General features: G+C 39.3%; 1 protein-coding gene across 4 annotated transcripts in view; it reads left to right on the top strand.

The window, feature by feature from the left end:
- The first annotated feature begins 380 nt into the window (after positions 1 to 380).
- The window catches only part of EZH1 (enhancer of zeste 1 polycomb repressive complex 2 subunit), a 40,341-nt gene continuing 21,707 nt past the window's right edge, over positions 381 to 19,014 (top strand). For 2 of the 4 annotated variants that reach the window (XM_072646560.1, XM_072646557.1), the window contains exons 1-10: positions 381 to 473; positions 8,257 to 8,308; positions 8,931 to 9,051; positions 9,235 to 9,363; positions 10,453 to 10,572; positions 11,964 to 12,084; positions 13,413 to 13,592; positions 14,632 to 14,734; positions 15,657 to 15,820; positions 16,272 to 16,363. In XM_072646560.1, coding sequence (XP_072502661.1) covers positions 470 to 473; positions 8,257 to 8,308; positions 8,931 to 9,051; positions 9,235 to 9,363; positions 10,453 to 10,572; positions 11,964 to 12,084; positions 13,413 to 13,592; positions 14,632 to 14,734; positions 15,657 to 15,820; positions 16,272 to 16,363 — 1,086 coding nt within the window. In that variant the 5' untranslated portion in view covers positions 381 to 469. Of the gene's footprint in view, positions 474 to 1,062; positions 1,672 to 8,256; positions 8,309 to 8,930; positions 9,052 to 9,234; positions 9,364 to 10,452; positions 10,573 to 11,963; positions 12,085 to 13,412; positions 13,593 to 14,631; positions 14,735 to 15,656; positions 15,821 to 16,271; positions 16,364 to 19,014 lie in introns of those variants that run through there. The other 2 variants (XM_072646558.1, XM_072646559.1) reach the window with 2 other exon arrangements.

The following is a 19,014-nucleotide window of genomic DNA, read 5'->3' as shown; positions in this document are numbered from 1 at the left end:
CCCACAAGGGGCCCCTCTACCCAAGTGGGACCCTCTAGTCATATCTGCCCTGGAGCATTTATGAAGCTCTTACTGCATGCAAAGCACAGAAAAGGAAGAAGCCCGTCCCTGCTCTCAAGAGCGCACATGCTACTATCATATCTCGTGTACTGGGTGAAAGCGGGTCTCGGCTACGGGGCACACCTTCGTACCCGGCAGGACCTGCCCATCCTGCTTCCGGCGGTCCAGCCTCTCAAGGCGAGAGTGGGGCTCACGCGCCCGCGCCAGACACCCGAGGTTCGTAAGCACAAAATGAGCACGCGACGAGGAACGCCCGCGCCCAAAAAGAGGCCAGCGCAACCAGCCCCGCATGCGCAGGCGCAGACGATCCTGAGCAAGCGCAGGAAGGAGGGCTGCGCAGGGGGCGGGGCGAGGAGGCTAGTAGGACGCATGCGTCCTGACCACTGGGTTCGCCAGCCTAGGATGGAAGATGAGTGAGTAAACAAGTCCCGGGCCGGGGAGCGGGACTCTGCATGGGGGGGAGCTTGTCGGATGGGACCGAGGGGTCGGGGGTGAAGAGGGGGTAGGGACGTGGGAAGAGGGGGGCAGCCTGCCTGACCGCGTTTGTGGGGAGGCCCCTGGTTCCGGGCTGTGAGGGAGGAAGGAAGATCGCGCGGGTGGGAAGGGGAAAATTCCCTTGGGCTCGAGAGGAGGAGGTGTCTGCCGTCTGGGAGCACCCCCCCGTGGGGGATGGGCCAGGGGAGGCGGGGCCGCGCGAGGTGGGAGGGGGAGGAGAGGTCTGAGGAGGACGGAGGAGAGGTGTGGAGAGTTCACGGAGGGGGATGGGCGGGGCGCGCCAGGTGCGCGGAGGTGTTACAGCCCCAGGGCATCCCCTTGGGAGGGGGGTGGCGTCTGGGAGGGTTGCCGTGGGTTTGGCAGGGAGGGGGTAACTTTAGGAGAAAATCCCTGTACAGCGAGCGAGAGGGGAAAAGTGGGGTGTATGGGGAAACGGGGTTCTTTTAGGGGATAAGGCAGTTTTCTCTGAGGGGCATTCCACTCTGCAGGTTGGGGTGCGTAACAGTAAAAGAGCGTATGCTGGGAATGGACGTACATGTTTAGGCTTTGAATGAAAGTCGGCCTGAAATTCTTAAAGGGTTTGTGTGAGTGTACGAACCCCTTTCTCTCCGTTTGAATGACGACCACCTGATTGTTGGTCCTGCTTATCTCTCGCCAGGATCCTGGGAGTTAGGCGCTGTTATTATCCCCATTATTAAGTGGTTTGCCCAGGGTCATACAGCTGGGGCCAGATTTAAACTCAGGTTTTCCTGATCGCAGAGCCAGTCCTCTAGCTTAACCGGTCTCGCTCAACAAATTTTACGTGCTCTGTGCCAGGTGAGAAGCAGTTTGGCATATAGAGCAGCAGCCTTGGTGTCAGAAAGGCTTGGAGAAGCCCTGCCTCTGACAGTTTGCTGGCTGGGTCATCCTGTTATGCACAAGGCAATATGCTAGTTACTGGCAATCTACATATCCTTATCACCTCAAGACACTAGTACAACAACTTTGTATCCGGAAGAGTAGCAGATTTACATTGGTGGAAGGATCTTTTGTATTGTGTGACTTGACTGTACAAATGAAATAATAACTGCAAATGAAATTATAGGTGTGGATCTTTCCTGTCACCTACACCTACGCGTAAGTATACAAAGCACTCTTCTAGGCATTGAAGATACAAAGACATTAAATGAAAAACAATTCTTGTTCTCAAGAAGCTTCTATTATATAAGGCATACAACATGTAAATAAATAAGTAGGGGAGGACCTTGAATAATTCTCAGGCTAGTATCTTTCCTCTGCACAGCTATCAATATAATCATCCTAAAGAACAGATCATTCTGCTCAAAAATGTTCCCGATACCTCTTGGATAAAATGTACACCCTTAAACCTTATGTTTAATAGCGACTACTATCTGACTTGTCTACTTTTCCAACCACATTTCATCTACTCTACATTAGAGACAAATTGGGCTATTTTTACCTGCTTCTCAAACTCAACATTTCATCTTCTGCTATTGTGTATTCCCACAAACTGTTCCCAGTTCCTGGATATTGATTGGTCCTATACTGTGTCTCTCGGAAGCATCATCTTCCTTCCTTCATATGCAACCATATGAGGTTGCATAGCCTATGTAGAAACCTTACCTGATCTCCCCAAATTATGATTCTTTCCTTCTTTAAATTATGTTGAGTATATATTGTATCCCTTACTAGAATGTTGACTGAGAGCAGGACTGTTTTGCTTTTTTCTTTATAGTCAGTAAACATATTAAGTGCCTATTGTGAGTTGGCACTGTGTATCTTTGGAGATACAAAGAAAAGTTATAACAGGGTCCTTAGCATCAGGTAGTAATTATTGACATAGAAGATATATATACACTGTAACTGCAAGGTAATCCCAGAAGGAAGATACTGAGGTCCCAGAAAGATTTCCTGAAGAAGATGGTATTTGAGTTGAATTTTGAAGGAAGTCAAGAGACAGAGATGAGGAGGGAGAGCATTCCAGACATGGAGCTTCTTCCATGGACAAGGAGGCACAGATTTGGAGGTGGCCTGTTGTCTTTAAGGAATAGCAAATAGGCCAATGTAGCTGAATTCCAGAATGCTTGGAGAAGAGCAGAGTTAAAAAAAAAAACAAAAACTGGCAAAATAGAAAGGGACCAGATTGTGAAGGGCTTTAAGTGCCAAATAGAGGATTTTATTGGGGGGAGAGGGGTGGTTACATGGTCAAACATACACTTTGAGAAAAATCATTTTGGCGGCTGCTTGGAGGATGAGTTGTAATGTGGAGGAACTTGAGACAGCAAAACCTACCAGAAAGCTGTTGTACTAGTGTGTCTTGAGGTGATACGGATACGTACATTTCCAGCAACTAGCACATTGCATTGTGCAGAACAGGAACCTAATGTTTATTAAAGTGGAAGGGTAGGTGAGCCCCTTCCTCAGAGAACTCAGGGTCTACGGTAATTGATTGTAATGGTATGTCCCCATCCCTAGATTTGTTTAGGGAGTCTGTCCTTGCTGATGAATAGTTATATTTTTTCAGGGCTTCAGATGATAAAGGGAAAGATTCTCTATCAGTTTTCTAATCCTTTTGAATACTGTGATCTTAGGCCTTTGTAAGAATTCTTCCCATTTTAAACCCTGGAGAGATTATGGTGGTGGCACTAGAGGGAGTCCTTACACGTGGGAAGATGTATTTATGTTTGGAGGGGAGGCTCTTAACATCCAGGAATGTGCTGTGTACAGAAATGTAATCTTGTTATTGTCAAAACCTGTGCTAGACACCTTTATGAATGGTGTAGGGGAGCCAGCCCTTGCTATTCTCATCTTAAGTAAAGGGGCCAGACTAGATAGAATAAAATTTTAGAGCCAAAAGGGAGAATGCTGAATCTAATCTTTTCATTCTACCGATGAGGAACCTGAGACTTAAGAGGTGAAGTGACATGCCTAGTCATACAGTTCATTGGTGTCTGAGCTGGAGTTGGAGCATAGCTGTCCTTGTTCCTGGCTTAGTGTTCTTAGGTGACCACCAAGATCCCTTTCAGTCCTAAAATTTTGTGACATTTTGAATTAGAAGTTGTTTTTTTGGGGGGGAGGAAGGGACAGGTTGGTTATTCGTATTCTTGTAACCATTGTGTCATTTTAACACACCTTGAAAATCTATCCAGTAAATATTTATTAAGTGTCTACTAGGTACCAGGTACTAAGCACTGGAGTTACAATTAATAAAAAGAAAGACAGTCAATTCCCACAATGAACTTATAGTCTAAAGAAAAATAACAACAATAACAATAATTGCTAACATTTATTAAAGTTTATGAAGTGCTTTGCACATGTTATTTGAAAACATAGAATGAGAAAACTACAGATCTATTTCCCAAGTAAATTTAGAAAATCCAGCACTAGAAGTTGAATGAATTAATATATTAATGAAAAGCATTTATTAGGCACTTAACTGTATGTAGAAAAGCAAGGCAGTCTTTCTCCTCAAGGAGCTTACATTGTAATGGGGGAACCCACACTGATTCTAGGAAATCATGTAGATGGTAAATGGAAAAAATAGGGTAGTCCATTGATCTTCCCTCTCTATTTCTGGGGGAAAAGGTGGAGGAAGATATGAAGACTGCTGATGGTGAAAATGAGCACCTGTGATGCTAGGGAAGAGAGATTTAGCTCTCTCAGGCCTAGCTTTTAGAGTCCAGTTTGGAGGGTAGAGCAGTAGCAACAGCAGTGGTATTGAGAAGCCAAGGAGGGAAAAGGGGCCGTGGACTAAACTATCCCAAGGATTGGATTGGATTGTCTTTATATGGAGGTCCCACCAAGAAAATGGCACTTTGGACCTGATAAAAAGATCTGAGCATTCTGCCTTTTCACTGTTGTTAGTTGGAGCTTTAATGTTTTAACCTTAGATTCAGAGTTTCACTTAGAAGGTAGTTTAGGTTTAGTGAATTTGCGGTATTTTCTGGCACATCTGAATTACTTTGGCTGCATGAGGAACTTATTAATAAAATTCTTGGTTCACTGAATGATAATGAACACTCAGTAAATATTAAACTTTGTACTGAGTATAATTTGGTATCTGCCAAGATGTCCCTACTTTTGTCCTCTGAACTTTTGTGTCTGATATCAGTCCTACTTTAAATTTAGTATCTTTGTTTCAGGTATAGGAGTGTTTAGTGCACATGGCATGCTATTATTTCTTTACAAGGCACATTAAGATTTGCAAATCTCTTTCATCACCACAGTTCTGTGATACAGGTGATGTATATATTGTTGTGTCCTTTTACAGATGAGGAAAAGGAAGCACAGAGGATTGTAAGCATAAACTAGCAACGCCTCCATTATTCCATGCTTCATTTTAGTAAAGCCTTGTTTTGTGTTTAGAGGTCACAAGCTTAAGTTTTGACATACACTTGTATTTATTACATATAATTTTATTACATATTACATATTATTTCAGGAGGAGGAGGTGGTATATTATGAAAGATTCTTCTATCAGCATGTTGGAGAATTAATTTTGAAAATACGTTGGACACATAGCCACAGAGTTGGTTGTAGCTGGCGATGGTTACAAACATAATTTAATTCTGTGTGGTATTAGAGCTCTTTGGAGCTACTGCAGAGGTGGCTCATGTCTGTTTGGTTCAAGAAAGACCATGAGACAGAGCTCTGAAGCTCTCTACCAAGAAATGAAGAAGGAAGAATGAGATGGAAAGTTTTCTAAAAGTCTGACAGTACAAACTGTCCTCCAATCTTAGCTTAATAAATAACAAAACTACTTAAAACAAGAAAAAAGTGGTAATATCATTAAGCTGCTCCTAAAACCAAAGAAAGTATTCCTACAAAGTATATGTTTAAAAAGTTTAAAAAAAACCTACTCAGTTTTGAAATTTGTATGTGTTGTCACGAGTTGTAAAAGTATATACTATTGCTTTCTAACTGTATGCCCCCAAACAATTTCAAGAAATCTTTCTCTAACCCTGGGTGAGACAGACTCCTTTTCAGATTTATCCTTTTGGCTGGGAAGTCATGAGTTTTTACAAGATGGGGAATGAAAGCTTTCTTTTTTCTGTAAAGACTTGCCTTATAGATAGAATTAGAAATATAGGTCTTATTAGCATTTCTAATTTGCATTTCACCTGACATTATAAAAGGTAGAATCACTTTTAGATTTTTTAAGAATAAAATTAAGTGTTTCTTGAAAACCTTGACTAGAAATAATACAAGAACTTCTATTTAAAATTCCTTATTGACCACAATCACTGTACTTTGGAGGTTATTTTTAATTTGATAAGTGAACATTTGCAATGTAGGAATAAAATTTGTTTTTAAAGCCTTATTAGACTAACAGTTGTAATGCTAGATTTTTTTTGCAAGTCTGTATGACTAAAATTTATATTCTAATTGAAATATGAAGTGCTTCTTGTGTACCTTTTTCTCTTAGCCCTAACCAAGTGACAGTTTGGGAGTTTGGGGATTTGATTTTTTTACCTTGACTAGTTTGATAGTTTTTTGTTCTGACTTTTTTTCTGGTTTTCATTATTAAGTCTATTTGCTCCAAGCAGTATGGCTTTCCTTCTCTAGAACATTGTTTGAGAGCTAATTGCCAAATCAACTTTTAGGGACATCGAGGACCCAGTAAAAAACACAAATCAAATACAAAAGATTCAAGTATAACTTTAGGTATGAAAGGGAAAATGTGGCTGCATTTATGTTGTGGTTGGTTAAAGCTCATTGACATATTTGTATGTTTTTTTAGATCTAATAAAATGCCTTATTAAAAATAAAACTGGTAACATTCATTGCTGGGTATTGCATTGTGTTTACTATGTCTGTTAATTTCCCTAATTATGGGAAGCCATATTTCTTTCATAACATAATTTTCATCTACCTTCTTTCTTCAGCAAAAATACTGATATTGCCAGTATTGGTTTTCTGTGGCACCATCTCTATTAACCATTTCTTCCAAATAACTTTTTTTCAACCTCAGTGATGTTGGGCACATTTTTTTCCTTAGGTGACTTGATCCCCTGGCAGCCCATGCATCCTGCATTAATCATATTACTTCAGAAAAAGGAAATGAGTTCCAAAAGGAGTAACAGTGAATATAGGTTTGAAATCAGTTCTTTGAGGAGCCGGTGTATTTGTATGTACTGCTCCCTTCTGATGAAATTATGACTCTGTGATGTGGATCAAGTGGAGATTGCCTGTGCTTTTAGAAGGAAACTATAATACCCTAGTTCAGAACTGAGGATTATAGGATTTTGAACTGAAGGGGCCTAGAAATCATCTGATCCAACCTCCTCATTTTATAGGTGAGGCCAAAAGAGGTTAGGTGGCTTGTCCAAGATCACACAGTTAGTAAGTAGCAGAGTTAGGATTTGAACCCAGGTACAGACTTGTGTACTATTCAGAGCAGTCCATCAGTATACTTGTTCCTCTTAGGATGTACGTGACAATCTATTCTGGGAACCAGAGTTACTGTATTTTTGTACTTCAGTAATTATATAACTTGAAAAAAATCCACTTCATTCTTTCTTTGCCTTAATTGAGTCCTATCTTTTTTGAGAAGGGTTTGGAAAGAAAGGAGGTCATATAATTCAGAAATGAGATTTGATTTTTTTGTTGTTTAGAAATTAATTTGAGCTCATCATAGGTAGATTTAAATTGGTGCCTTTTAAAAAATAATTGCTTTCTTCATAATTTACCAGGCTTACTGTAATATTAGATTTATCAATATAGTTATATTTCTCTTAAAATCCAGATACACAAAATTAATTTCTGTCTTTGAAGCATTAAATGGGATATGTGCTTTAAATCTTACTGTTTTATTGGGTATTGTCTTGTGGGTAGAAGGAAGTACTAGTAATTTTGAAACCTTTGGGGAAATTGGAAATTATCCTAAAATAAAAAAAAAACTTTATAAGAAAACAAAAAATTAGACCTAGAAATCTGATATCCTTTGAAGTTTGTTGTACTTTGGAATTTATGTCTGACAGAAATGTCCTTACCCTTGTGTTTCCATTCAACCCAAGTACCCTGATGTAGTAAGAATCTTAGTAGTTTTCTGAGTCTGACAACCTTTAAGAAGTTGAAGCCTGCAATATTTTTGGGTAATTAAACACAAAACTAACCAACTTGTTAAGAAACTTAATTAGTCATCATCATTCTTTAGGTTCTAGTGAGATCATACTAAGATGTTCATGTTCGCTTCTGCTCTAAAGTGATGGTGGGGCATGTTAGCTGGAACTGGATTAGAGAAATGTGGCCAGGTTGGTAATTGTAGCAGGTTAGTCATATATGGCTAGAAATAACTTTTGTTATAGGTAAAGGCTATGTTTGCCAGCTCCCCGGAAAACATTTGCAGTCTTGACTTATATGCAAGAACAGTGGGTAGAAATCTGGTGAATACTGGGTCCTGTATCTGACTAGGTTCCAGTTTTTTTCAAGAGTTGAATTCTTTTCGTTTTGATTTGTCTTCATGTCTTGTCTTCTTATTAAAGGTCCCAAGCAAGTCACCTTATAAAAGTTAGAATTTTTCCTTGTAGCCATGCTGTGAAGTATGTAGAATGTTTTGCTGTTTGTTAAGAGATACCCCCAGACTGATACCCCAATCAACTTATGCTGCCTTGCATCTAACCCTTCTGCCTGCTCCTTTATGCCAGTTTCCAAAGTACCTGTAGGGACCTTAAAAGTAATCCAAGCTCCCTTGTTTTGTAGGTAAGAAAACTGAGGACCAGAGAGGGAAAGTGACTTGCCCAAAATTGAACAGGTAAATCAGTAACTGCAGAGCTGGTAATTAAACGCTGGCCTTTTGGTTCTGAATCCATCTCTTTCTACCTAATACATTGAATTACATTGTGCCATGTAAAGCTTCAGACTGAGAAATAAGATCATAGCATTTTTGTAATCTATTGCTTTTATTGTTGGACATCTAAGGAGTTAATACCAGTGTGTTTTTTGAGGGTGATGGCATGAACAGCTTCATATTCTTTTGCTCAGCTGCTTTGATATTTAATCCATGCTTACCAAAGAATCTTGTTATTTAGGAGAGTGGGCCCTCAAACTTAAAAATAATTGAAGTGCTTACTGTGAGAGAAACTCTTGAGAGGTAAATGGAAAGAAACAATAGTTGAAATAAGAGAGCAAGAACAGGGCCTCCTTAAAAATGTGAACTAAACCTATCTATGACATGAGTGTTAAAGAACAGCTCTGTGAATGGAAACTGTTTTAATTGGACCCATGGGATTAAGTGTCTGTAATTAGTATTTTTTTTGATAGATTTAATTAGGAATGAAAACATGACTGACCACATCTGTTTAGCTTTAGGGAGTACTCCAGCATCCAGACAACTAAAATGTTCATTCCTTGATACTTGTCTCTTTTCATTACAGCAAAATGGATATCCCAAATACTCCCACCTCCAAATGCATCACTTATTGGAAGAGAAAAGTTAAGTCTGAGTACATGCGACTTCGACAGCTCAAACGGTTTCAGGCAAATATGGGTGCAAAGGTAAGGGAAGTACTTATAAAAAGACCTTTTTAAAAAGTCAGTTTTGAAGTTACGTTTGGATTGCTTTATTTTTTAATTTTGAGTTACTGAGCTAGTGTGTTGTGGTTTCAGGGTGGTTTTTTTTTTTTCCCTCACTCTTATTTTGAAATCTTAAGTAATAAACCCTTTCCTTGGCTTTGCTAGGCTCTGTTTGTGGCCAATTTTGCAAAAGTTCAAGAGAAAACTCAGATACTCAATGAAGATTGGAAGAGACTCCGAATCCAGCCTGTTCAATTGATGAAGCCTGTGAGTGGGCATCCTTTCCTCAAAAAGGTATTTTTGGTACCCAAGACTAATACAGCTTACTGGGTTTCCCAAAGAGAAGCCTTCCTTTTTTCTATAGAATGGTGACTCAGTCTCCATTCCTACTCCTCAGCCATCCTGTTGGGGACAGTATAGTATAATAGAAAGAATGCTTACTGACTTTTGGGTGACTGAATATTTATTGACTCTCAGACTTGCTACTTAGGACTTTTGTGACCTTAGATAAATCAGCTTTGGGCTTCAGTTTTCTCAAGTATAAAAATGAAAAAGTTTAGAAAGCTTGAGGTACTCTCCAACACTAGATCCTACGATCCTATATCCTGCTATGTATGTATAATTTGTTGGGGAATCAGTGAGCAAGAAATACTTTATGACAGCTACTACAGTCATATCAGTTTGTGCATTTTTCTGAAACAAAGTTTTTAACAAGTTAACTTCCTCTTACCACTAAAACCATTTTTTTCTTGTCAGTTGATGTATGTTTAAGAAATGCTAACTAATGTTTATTGTATTAACCTAAGCAAAATATAACTAGCATGGCATGAAGGAGGGTACTTTTTTCAAGACAAATAGAAATCCATTTTTGGTAATCACAGTTTATCATATAAAAAGAAGACATTAAAAAAAGTAACTTAATATATGAGCAGTACTTGCAGGAAGTGGATGTGACCATAAGCCTACCTCTCTTGTAGTTATATTGATGGTGCCAACCTTGCTTTTTGGTTTTCATAGTTGACCTCTTTGGACACTCAGGGGGTCTGCCTTTACAATTCTTGTTTTGCTAGTGCAAAAACTGCATTATAAATTGTATCTCTCAATGTCTAGTATGGTGTAGGCACCTAGTTTAGGTTAATTAAGATGTTGATAAGACCTTTATCTTCAGTTTTGATTGCTTAGATCCCCAAGGAAGAAACTTTTTATTGATATCTGAATCAGCAAAGCTCTACATGTTAGAAACAGTTTGTTGTGAAACCTCTTACATATATATTTAGGAAAGTTAGAAGATTAGAGGGGTCAGTATGAAAGGGAACTTCAGCATCCATCCAGGGCTGAGTATGTATCATCTCCTCTCTGTGCCTTTGCTTGCTTGTTTTGCAGTGTACTGTAGAAAGCAATTTTCCAGGATTTGACAGCCAGGATATGTTAATGCGATCTCTGAATACAGTTGCACTGGTCCCCATCATGTATTCCTGGTCTCCTCTCCAGCAAAATTTCATGGTATGTAGCAGAAGCATCATGACGTGATCAAAGTGTATGAATAATTTATGCTAACGTAGGAGAGCTCCTCTGAAGGTGAAGGTTTTCCTAATATTTAACACATCTTAGTGAACAAAAAAGAATGTTGTTATTAACTTCCTGAGAAAACAAAACTTTAAACTGTTTTTAACTTGTTTTATTCTGTACTTTCAGAACTATGCTCCAAAATTATTATTCTAGCTAGTTTGCTGGGAAGAATGACACTGAACAATATTCTAATTTCTCTGACTTTCTTGGTTCAGTGTTATAGCATTATATGGCACAGGAGGGAAGTGGGTATAGGTTAATTTCTTCTAATAAATCAGATGCCAGAGGGATAAATAATAACTTCTGCTGATGGGGCAGTCCTTTCTGAACTGCATAAAGGAAGAAGGCCTCTGAAGATAACTGCTACACATAAGTCTGCAATCCTTTCATCTGTGTCTTTATTCTTCCATTTCCATTCAGTTAATTTCTAAAACTCATCTTGTACTCAGTTTTAGTTGCTAGAATTGCTTATCTGTTTGATAATAGATTATAAATCCATATCCTACTTCTAGTTAGGAGGATAGTCTGGGAGAAGAAATCAAAACCTAAGACAATGTTTTTTTGGTTATTAGGAAATGGTTTAAGAATAATTATTCATTCCTAAGCCTAAGAGGCTCTTTTCTGTTGTTCATAACCAGAAAACACTCGCAGCTCTCTGGTGTACACAGTGCTTTTCAAGTTGCAGTGATTTAATAGGAGTAGTAATAAGTATTTTATCATGGATTGGATTAGCTCTCCTCCACTATTTTATAAATAATTCAGAAGTTTTATATTTGCCCACCTTTTGCCATCTGAATGCTCATTTTTCTTTAGATTTTTGGGGTGTCTCCTTTTCATTTGTCTCCCTCTGTTTGTTGAAAGGTCTCTGTGAATCATTTGTGGTGCTCTATGTATGAACTTACAGTACCTTCCTGCCACACAGATATGTGAGGATAAAGTGAGATTACAGATGGAGACACTTTAAAAAATAAGTGTCCACCCAAGGACACTTGGGTGTTGGTGTTATTCATAATTCTAATACTGATTATAAATTTACCATTGGGTAGCCCTCAGTGTAGAAGTAAATATGCTTTTTTGGAAGCAGCATTCTCCCTTTCCAGGTGGCTCCATTCAGTATCTCATGAGGTGGCCATTCATCTGTACACAGATAACCTCGAGTGACAAAAAGTATCTTGAGGAACTCTCTTCCTTCCCTTTCTCCCCCTTTCTTCCCATATCCTTCCCCTCTGTTGAAGAGGTTCAGCTGATTCCCACGTAAGAAGTAGCTTCAGGAACAGAAATGCCTATCTAGTAAATAGAATAAGCCTGGTGTGGTTTGTTTGCAGGTGGAAGATGAGACCGTTTTGTGCAATATTCCCTACATGGGGGATGAGGTTAAAGAAGAAGATGAAACTTTCATTGAAGAACTCATCAATAACTATGATGGCAAAGTCCATGGGGAAGAAGGTAGACAATTGGATCTCTGGGGCAGATGCTCAGTTTGGGGGTACATGGTCTCATAACCTTCTTTATAGATGGGGCACAGTATTTGGGGGACATTATATGCCCAGGGGAACAGCATTTGGGGGACATTATATGCCCAGAAGATAGAACTTTGAATGAATGAATATAAAAGTATTAAGTGTTTGTTGTGTCCTAAGTTTTGAGAATACAAGTAGAAAAATCAAGATTACTCTTGCTTTCAGGGAGCTCACACTCTTAAGTGGAAGAAACAACCATAGAAAAGAAAGGTCAACTATAGGATAGATGGAATGGTCTTGGTGCCCTAAGGTTGCAGGGATGGGGTAGGTGGCAAGGCCCAGAATTCTGTAGGGTTATTTAGGTTTTTCAAATGAAATTTAAGAAGCACCAGAGGACACTTGTATTTAATGAGTGGCTGGGGAAATTAAAAACAATTTAGCACAAAAATATCAAGAGATTTCTGTAGCTAAAAAAAAAAACCTGAGGCCTTTTTTTGGTCTGATATTCTTCTCACCTGAGCAAAATGACAATCTAGACATCTCCTCAGTGTCCTGTGAAACAAATATAAGGAAGTTGAAGTGGCAATCTGTGCTTCTTAAAAGCAAGACGTCTAGAGTTCTGGAAAAGGCTAGCTGAATTAGGAGGGTAATAGGGAGTGGGAGGAGCTGAGAAAGGACTTGTATACCACCTTTCATTGTACTGCCTTCCAGCACTTCGTTATTATCATTCAATCCTGATTTATAGCTCCCCCTACTGTTTAAATACTGATGCTCACAAGCTGAAATAGCTTTTCTTCCATTATGAGAAAATCCTGTTCTCTGCTACAGTGATATTACTACTGATTGGTTTCCTGTTTACTACATCATTGGTAGGACATATGCCAAGTGTGGGATACATTTTCCTCCAAACGCTTTTGCTGATCCACTGTGTGCCCAACGATACGTATTTATGATACTCCTAGCTGAGATTAGAAATGTGGGCTTTAGTCTTAAATCAGGGCTATCCAAACCCATCAGGGACTGGGTCTTAGTTTTATTGACATCATGTTCTAACAAGCTGAGCTAACTACTCTGTACTGAGAAAAGAAAAAAACAACTAATTCAGAGAAATTCCCATACAGTTCCTATCAGAGTTTAAATTTACGTTACCTAGAGTGAAGTGTCTAATATGCTGCTGTAATGAGAATGCTGCCCAGCCTCAGACAACCTGAAGATCAAGATCTCAGGAGAGTTGCTCCAATAAGGTCTTCTTAGGGTAGCCAGTGTCAAGTTGAATGTGGAAGAGAAACTCCCCTCACACCACCCCTTTTTCAGAGATGATCCCAGGTTCTGTCCTGATCAGTGATGCTGTGTTCCTGGAGTTGGTAGATGCCCTGAATCAGTACTCAGATGAGGAAGACGAGGGGCACAACAATGATTCTTCTGAAGGGAAACAGGAAGACAGCAAGGAAGAGTTGCCAGTCCTTAGGAAGAGAAAACGACTTACCATTGAAGGTAGGCAGGGGTCCTGCATTCCACTGAGAAAATGATTAAAATAAGGAAGATGGAGGAGCTAAGAAGGGCTATTGCTTATCAGGGGTTAATGGGCTCCTCACTGGGCTAGCTTTAAGGAAGCTCAGCATTCTTGGCAACGTAAAACAGTGCATACTGCTCTTCCAGGGAATAAAAGAGGCAAAATTCAGAGGAAAATACTTGGCATTTTAAAAAAGAATACAGTAAATGTCTAGTGTAAAGTAACTTGAAATGCTATGATTGGCATATTGGTGGCACAGTGAATAGAGCCCTGGACCTGGAGTCAGGAAGATGTGAGTATAAATCTGGCCTCGGACCCTTAGTAGTTGTCTGACCCTGGGCTATTCACAACCTCTGTCATTTCAGTTTCCTCATCTGTAAAATGGGCATAGTAGTGGAACCTGCCTCCTACGCTGGTCATAAAGATCACATGAGATGATAATTACAAAGTGCTTTGCAAACCTTAAAGCACTATATAAACGCTAGCTATTATTGAGCGTCATCCTTAGGATCATGATTTTGAGCTAGGAAGTAATTTAAAAATTGATTAAATCCGACTCCTTCATTTAGCAGATGAGGAAACTGAAGCCCAGAGAGAATGACTTGCTCAGGTTCGCATGTTCAGTAAGTAGAAGAGCTAAGATTCTAATTCAGGTCCTTTGATTCCAAATATATTGCCCTTTCCACTATGCCATGCCATCTCTCCCTGGCCCTGCCTTATATACCTTTTAATTGGCTTCATCTGTATTCTTATTTTTCTAAAATATCCTGCCAACTTAACTTGGGTTATTTTAGCTGTAAATTCATTTCTGTCCAGAGGTGTTGCTTATGTAGGGGGACTACTTTTGTTGGCAGTTCAGTCTAGTATTTGAAAAGTCCAGACAGGAGTGACTTTTTCTACATGATTCAAAGGAGCTAGGAATCAAATTATCCAGTCAAAGTGAATGTGAAAGGGAAAAGGGCTTTTTTCCTCCAGGTTCCGATAATAGCCCTCAGAAACTTTCTGTCATTTTTGATTCAGGCAACAAAAAGAGTTCCAAGAAACAATTTCCAAATGACATGATCTTCAGTGCCATTTCTTCCATGTTCCCTGAGAATGGTGTTCCAGATGACATGAAAGAGAGGTAAGATAAGCTATCTCCAGCCTCCTTGGGAATGTTCGAATGACAGTAATTCACAACTCATCATGTTTGTTAAGTACCTACCATGCTCAGGATGGAGATACAAAAATGGAAGCAGATATAGCCTTTCCCCTCAGTGAGGGAACACTTGGAGGGAAGATGATACAAGTAACTATAATTAATACGCATTAGGATATGATCAGTGCAAAGAACCAATCCAGCTAAAACACCCTAAAAGTTGTTTTGGCAGTTTCTAGCTGTGTTCGTAAAACAAGCGCTGTTCACATGGCTGAGATAGATAATTTTCTTACACTTTTGATTACTTCCTCCTTACAATTACCTCCTTACTTACAACAGACTTTGGAAATTTGTTGTCTTGTTTTTATATCATGTTCATTTTCTGAATATACCCTTCTCCATCCAGTGAGCCATCCTTCAGTAGTAGAAATTGGAGGGGGGAGAAAAAATGTAGTTCTTCAAAATCAGTCAACACATGGACAATATATGACAGCATATGTAATATTCCATAGCCATAGTCTCCCACTTCTGAATTGAAGAGAAGGAAGTATACTTTCTCATCTCCCTATAATAGACTTATAAGACCTACTATATATGAAGGACCATTTGAACAAAACTGGACAGTGAGTTCTTTATTGTAATTTTGCTCTAGTAGCTGATGTAGCACATTTCTCTCCGTTTCCAGACAGTTCTGTGTGTACTGCAACTACACCAGTTTGTACCCATTTAGATATGCCTCATTGTTTTGTCAACAGACCTGGAGAAAGATACTAATGCTCGCCGAGCGGATCCTGCCTGAGAGGCACTTGTCAAAACTCATCCCCAAACCTTCCCTCAGCAGAACCCTTTTGCCTCTGTCCAGAAGACTGACCATTAGAAAGAACTTCTACTCCCTTTTCTCACATAGGTATCGAGAACTTACAGAGGTATCGGACCCCAATGTTTTGCCTCCCCAGTGCACCCCAAACATCGATGGCCCCTGTGCCAAGTCTGTGCAACGAGAACAGTCGCTGCATTCCTTCCACACACTCTTCTGCCGACGCTGCTTCAAATATGACTGCTTCCTTCACCGTGAGTGAGGATGTTTCCTCTGACCTAGCTCCTACTCTTCCCCTTTCCTTTCCACTCCATTCAGGAGACATTAAGCACCATCATTCACCTGCTGTGTATGAATTCTGTACTAGTCACTGGGCATCTCTCTGGAGCCTTCCATTTCTTCCTTGAACTTGGGTATACAAAGACCCAGTTCCATTTCCATCTGTTTAGTAATGGTTCTGTTTTTTGGTCTACATGGTGTTCATTTTGCATAAAATAATCACAAGCACCTCCTATCATCTCTTGTTGGAAGGGGAATGTTGACACTGTCTTTATGTCAGGGATTGTTAAACTCAGCTTACCCTCATGATAATTACTTGGTATAGCCAAATTCCACTCCTTTAATAGCCGTATAACATACTTTGGTTTGGTGTTTTTCCATTGTCTTGATGGAGCATGAGAAACAGTACAGTTTTGTATTTTCCAGCTTTTCATGCCACTCCTAACGTGTACAAACGCAAGAATAAAGAAATCAAGATTGAGCCAGACCCATGTGGATTGGACTGCTTCCTATGGCTGGTAGGTACATTCTCAGGCTATCCTTGCCTTGCTGACTTAACAGTTTTTCTTAAGTTGACCAGAGTCCATAGCTTTTAGTACAGTCCTTCCTGCCCCTGGGAGCATGAACACAGTTGTCAGAATCAAATGCAAGTTCTACTTGTAGGGGAAAGTATGAGAATTGTACCTGAAGGGCCATCTCAGCAACCGGGTACTGCCTATAGTGAGTTACAGGCTTCAATGATAATTTTTAGCATTCTCCTAAAGAACAAAATGGCTTCATGCATATTTTTGTATGATTTCTATACACTATTGTATCTGTGATCTCATTGTTGTGGAACATACTGATGACAGTTCATCCATTTTGTGTAACCTAGATCCTTGGTGCCCAGTAAATCCTCCAAAGGGGGTTTGAGCCATAGTATAGGTCTTTTCTAGTCCTCTTAACAATACTTGAATACTAATGGAGCAAGTGAGTGGTCTGGAGGTGATTCCTCACTCTAAAATTGCAACTAGCACACCTCCCTCCTTTTCCAAAGAAACAGGGTCTCTGGGGACATCTTTGACAGTTTCTTCTGTGTGGTTTTTTTTGTTGGTAGTGTACTCCAGTCTGTCATGCTCACCATATGCTTCTCCATTGTTCTTTAAGTGAACCCCAGCTTTAATTCTTCAGAGGCTATAGTGCTTCATGACTCATCTCCTTAGAGCAGTGCAACTCAAATCTGGATCCTATCTTCAGAGAGTTTTCTACAAGAAATTGGATGGAGCCAGTGTGCAGAGAGAGAGTAGGTAGTTGCTTGTGCAGTGCCCAAAATGTTTGCCAACCAGCTGCACAACGTTGGCAGTTCCATAATTAAAATTAATGTCATTCTTTTGGATTAAGTATTGCTTTTTCCTCTTTTAAAATGCAGCTCCGCCTGGCAAGAGTAATTCACTAATACCGTAGCATGATTGAAGTAAAATAAGAAGCTTTCTGAGCAAAAAAAAGGAATCAAGGCTTTAGAAGACTATGGTAAACCTAAAAGGAGAAGGGAGAAATCTTGCAGAAAAGGGAGATGAAACATGCCAAATGCAAACTTAACTCAGTCTGTCCTAGAGCAAAGGGAGTGGGGAACCTGTGACCTCAAGGCCATGTGTGGCCCTCTAGGTCAGCCCTTTGGCCAAATCCAAACTTCACAGAACAAATCCTTTTATTAAGGGACACATGTGGTCTCGCGCTGAAGATTCCCCACCCTTGCTCTAGAGGTAGAAGACATTTGGAGAAGTGAGACAAATAAAGGCAATCACAGGGTTAGTAGACTCTTCTTCAGAGCAGAGAAAGTCTATATCCAATGACCAGTTATATATATATGTATATAATATATAATGATAACATATTATATATTTACCCTTTTCTCGGAGGAACTGTATGAGAAAGAATGGCAAGGAGCTGAGATTATTAGGCATCTAGGGAATGAACTTGGCCTTCTTTGTGTAGTAATGATGAAAAAAAGATAGACTGAAGTGTGTACATACTTGAAGTGTGATTATACAGTAATACAGTTTTTTTTAACCAGTATTCTACAATTCATATATCCAAACAAGACTTGTCGATTTCAAAGTAATCACTTTCAAAGGCTAGATACTTATTCCAACAGTGCTCACATTTGTGAGAAATGAGATTCTTTGAGATTGGTCTGGAGCATGCAATATAGTCATTTGAATACCCTCATTGAAGACATATTTTCTTCCTTGAAAGCAGATATAAATCTCCAATGGAGAGCTTCAAGCATGTTTGATAGGTTCTTTATGAAGGAATTATAATAGAACTTGGACAAACATTCTGTAGAATAGGAAGGTGTGGAGGGATTACAATCTGTAGAAAGTGCCATAATAATGAGCATCTTTGAAAGTAAAGGTAGGTATTAATTTGGGGCCCAATTTAGTGAACTAAGATGGATGATCAAGCTGGGTAAAAAGTTGTTAGAAACAAGGTAAAATTATAAGATAATGATAAGAATAATGACTAGATCTGTAATTTCATTGGTATTCAGACTTCTGAAGGTGAAGAAACTTCTTCTCCCAAATGTAGGTCTGCATCTTCCCTGCAATTTATAATCTTAGAAAGTTTCCTAGAACACTAAAAGATTATGACTTACTTAGGGTTACATAGTCAGCATATGCGAACCAGGTCTTCCTGGCCTTAAGAACAGCTTTCTACCTGATACTGCCTCTCAAATGCTGCCTCTCAAAATAATGATAATAATTTCCATATGGTACTAAAGAGTAAAAAGTTGAGAAAAACAGCCAGATTGAACTAAGTATATGTAGCGATCAATACTGGAAACACCACAATTGTGAGGGATCAATATATAAGGAAAAAGAACATATCAAAGGCATGGGAAAAAAAAAACTTTAACTTTATTAATATAAAAAAAGGTAACTGAGAAAATGTTAGCATAGTAAACCTAAAGATGTACTTTGTCACTTTTACAAAATCCTTGGTAGTCATATTTATACAAGGGTTGCTGACATCCTTGAAGAGGATATAAATAGGGAACAAGCAGGCTTTCACAAGCAATATTCCCAATAATGAACTAACCTTAACTAATTTACAAATGACAGAGAATACAAGATCTCACTGTGATTATTGTTTAATTTTGAAAAAGTATTTGATTCAATGGAGCTAAATA

This window comes from Notamacropus eugenii, chromosome 2 (assembly GCF_028372415.1).
Source record: "Notamacropus eugenii isolate mMacEug1 chromosome 2, mMacEug1.pri_v2, whole genome shotgun sequence".
Classification (NCBI taxonomy): domain Eukaryota; kingdom Metazoa; phylum Chordata; class Mammalia; order Diprotodontia; family Macropodidae; genus Notamacropus; species Notamacropus eugenii.
This window is presented reverse-complemented; position numbering and strand designations above follow the sequence as displayed.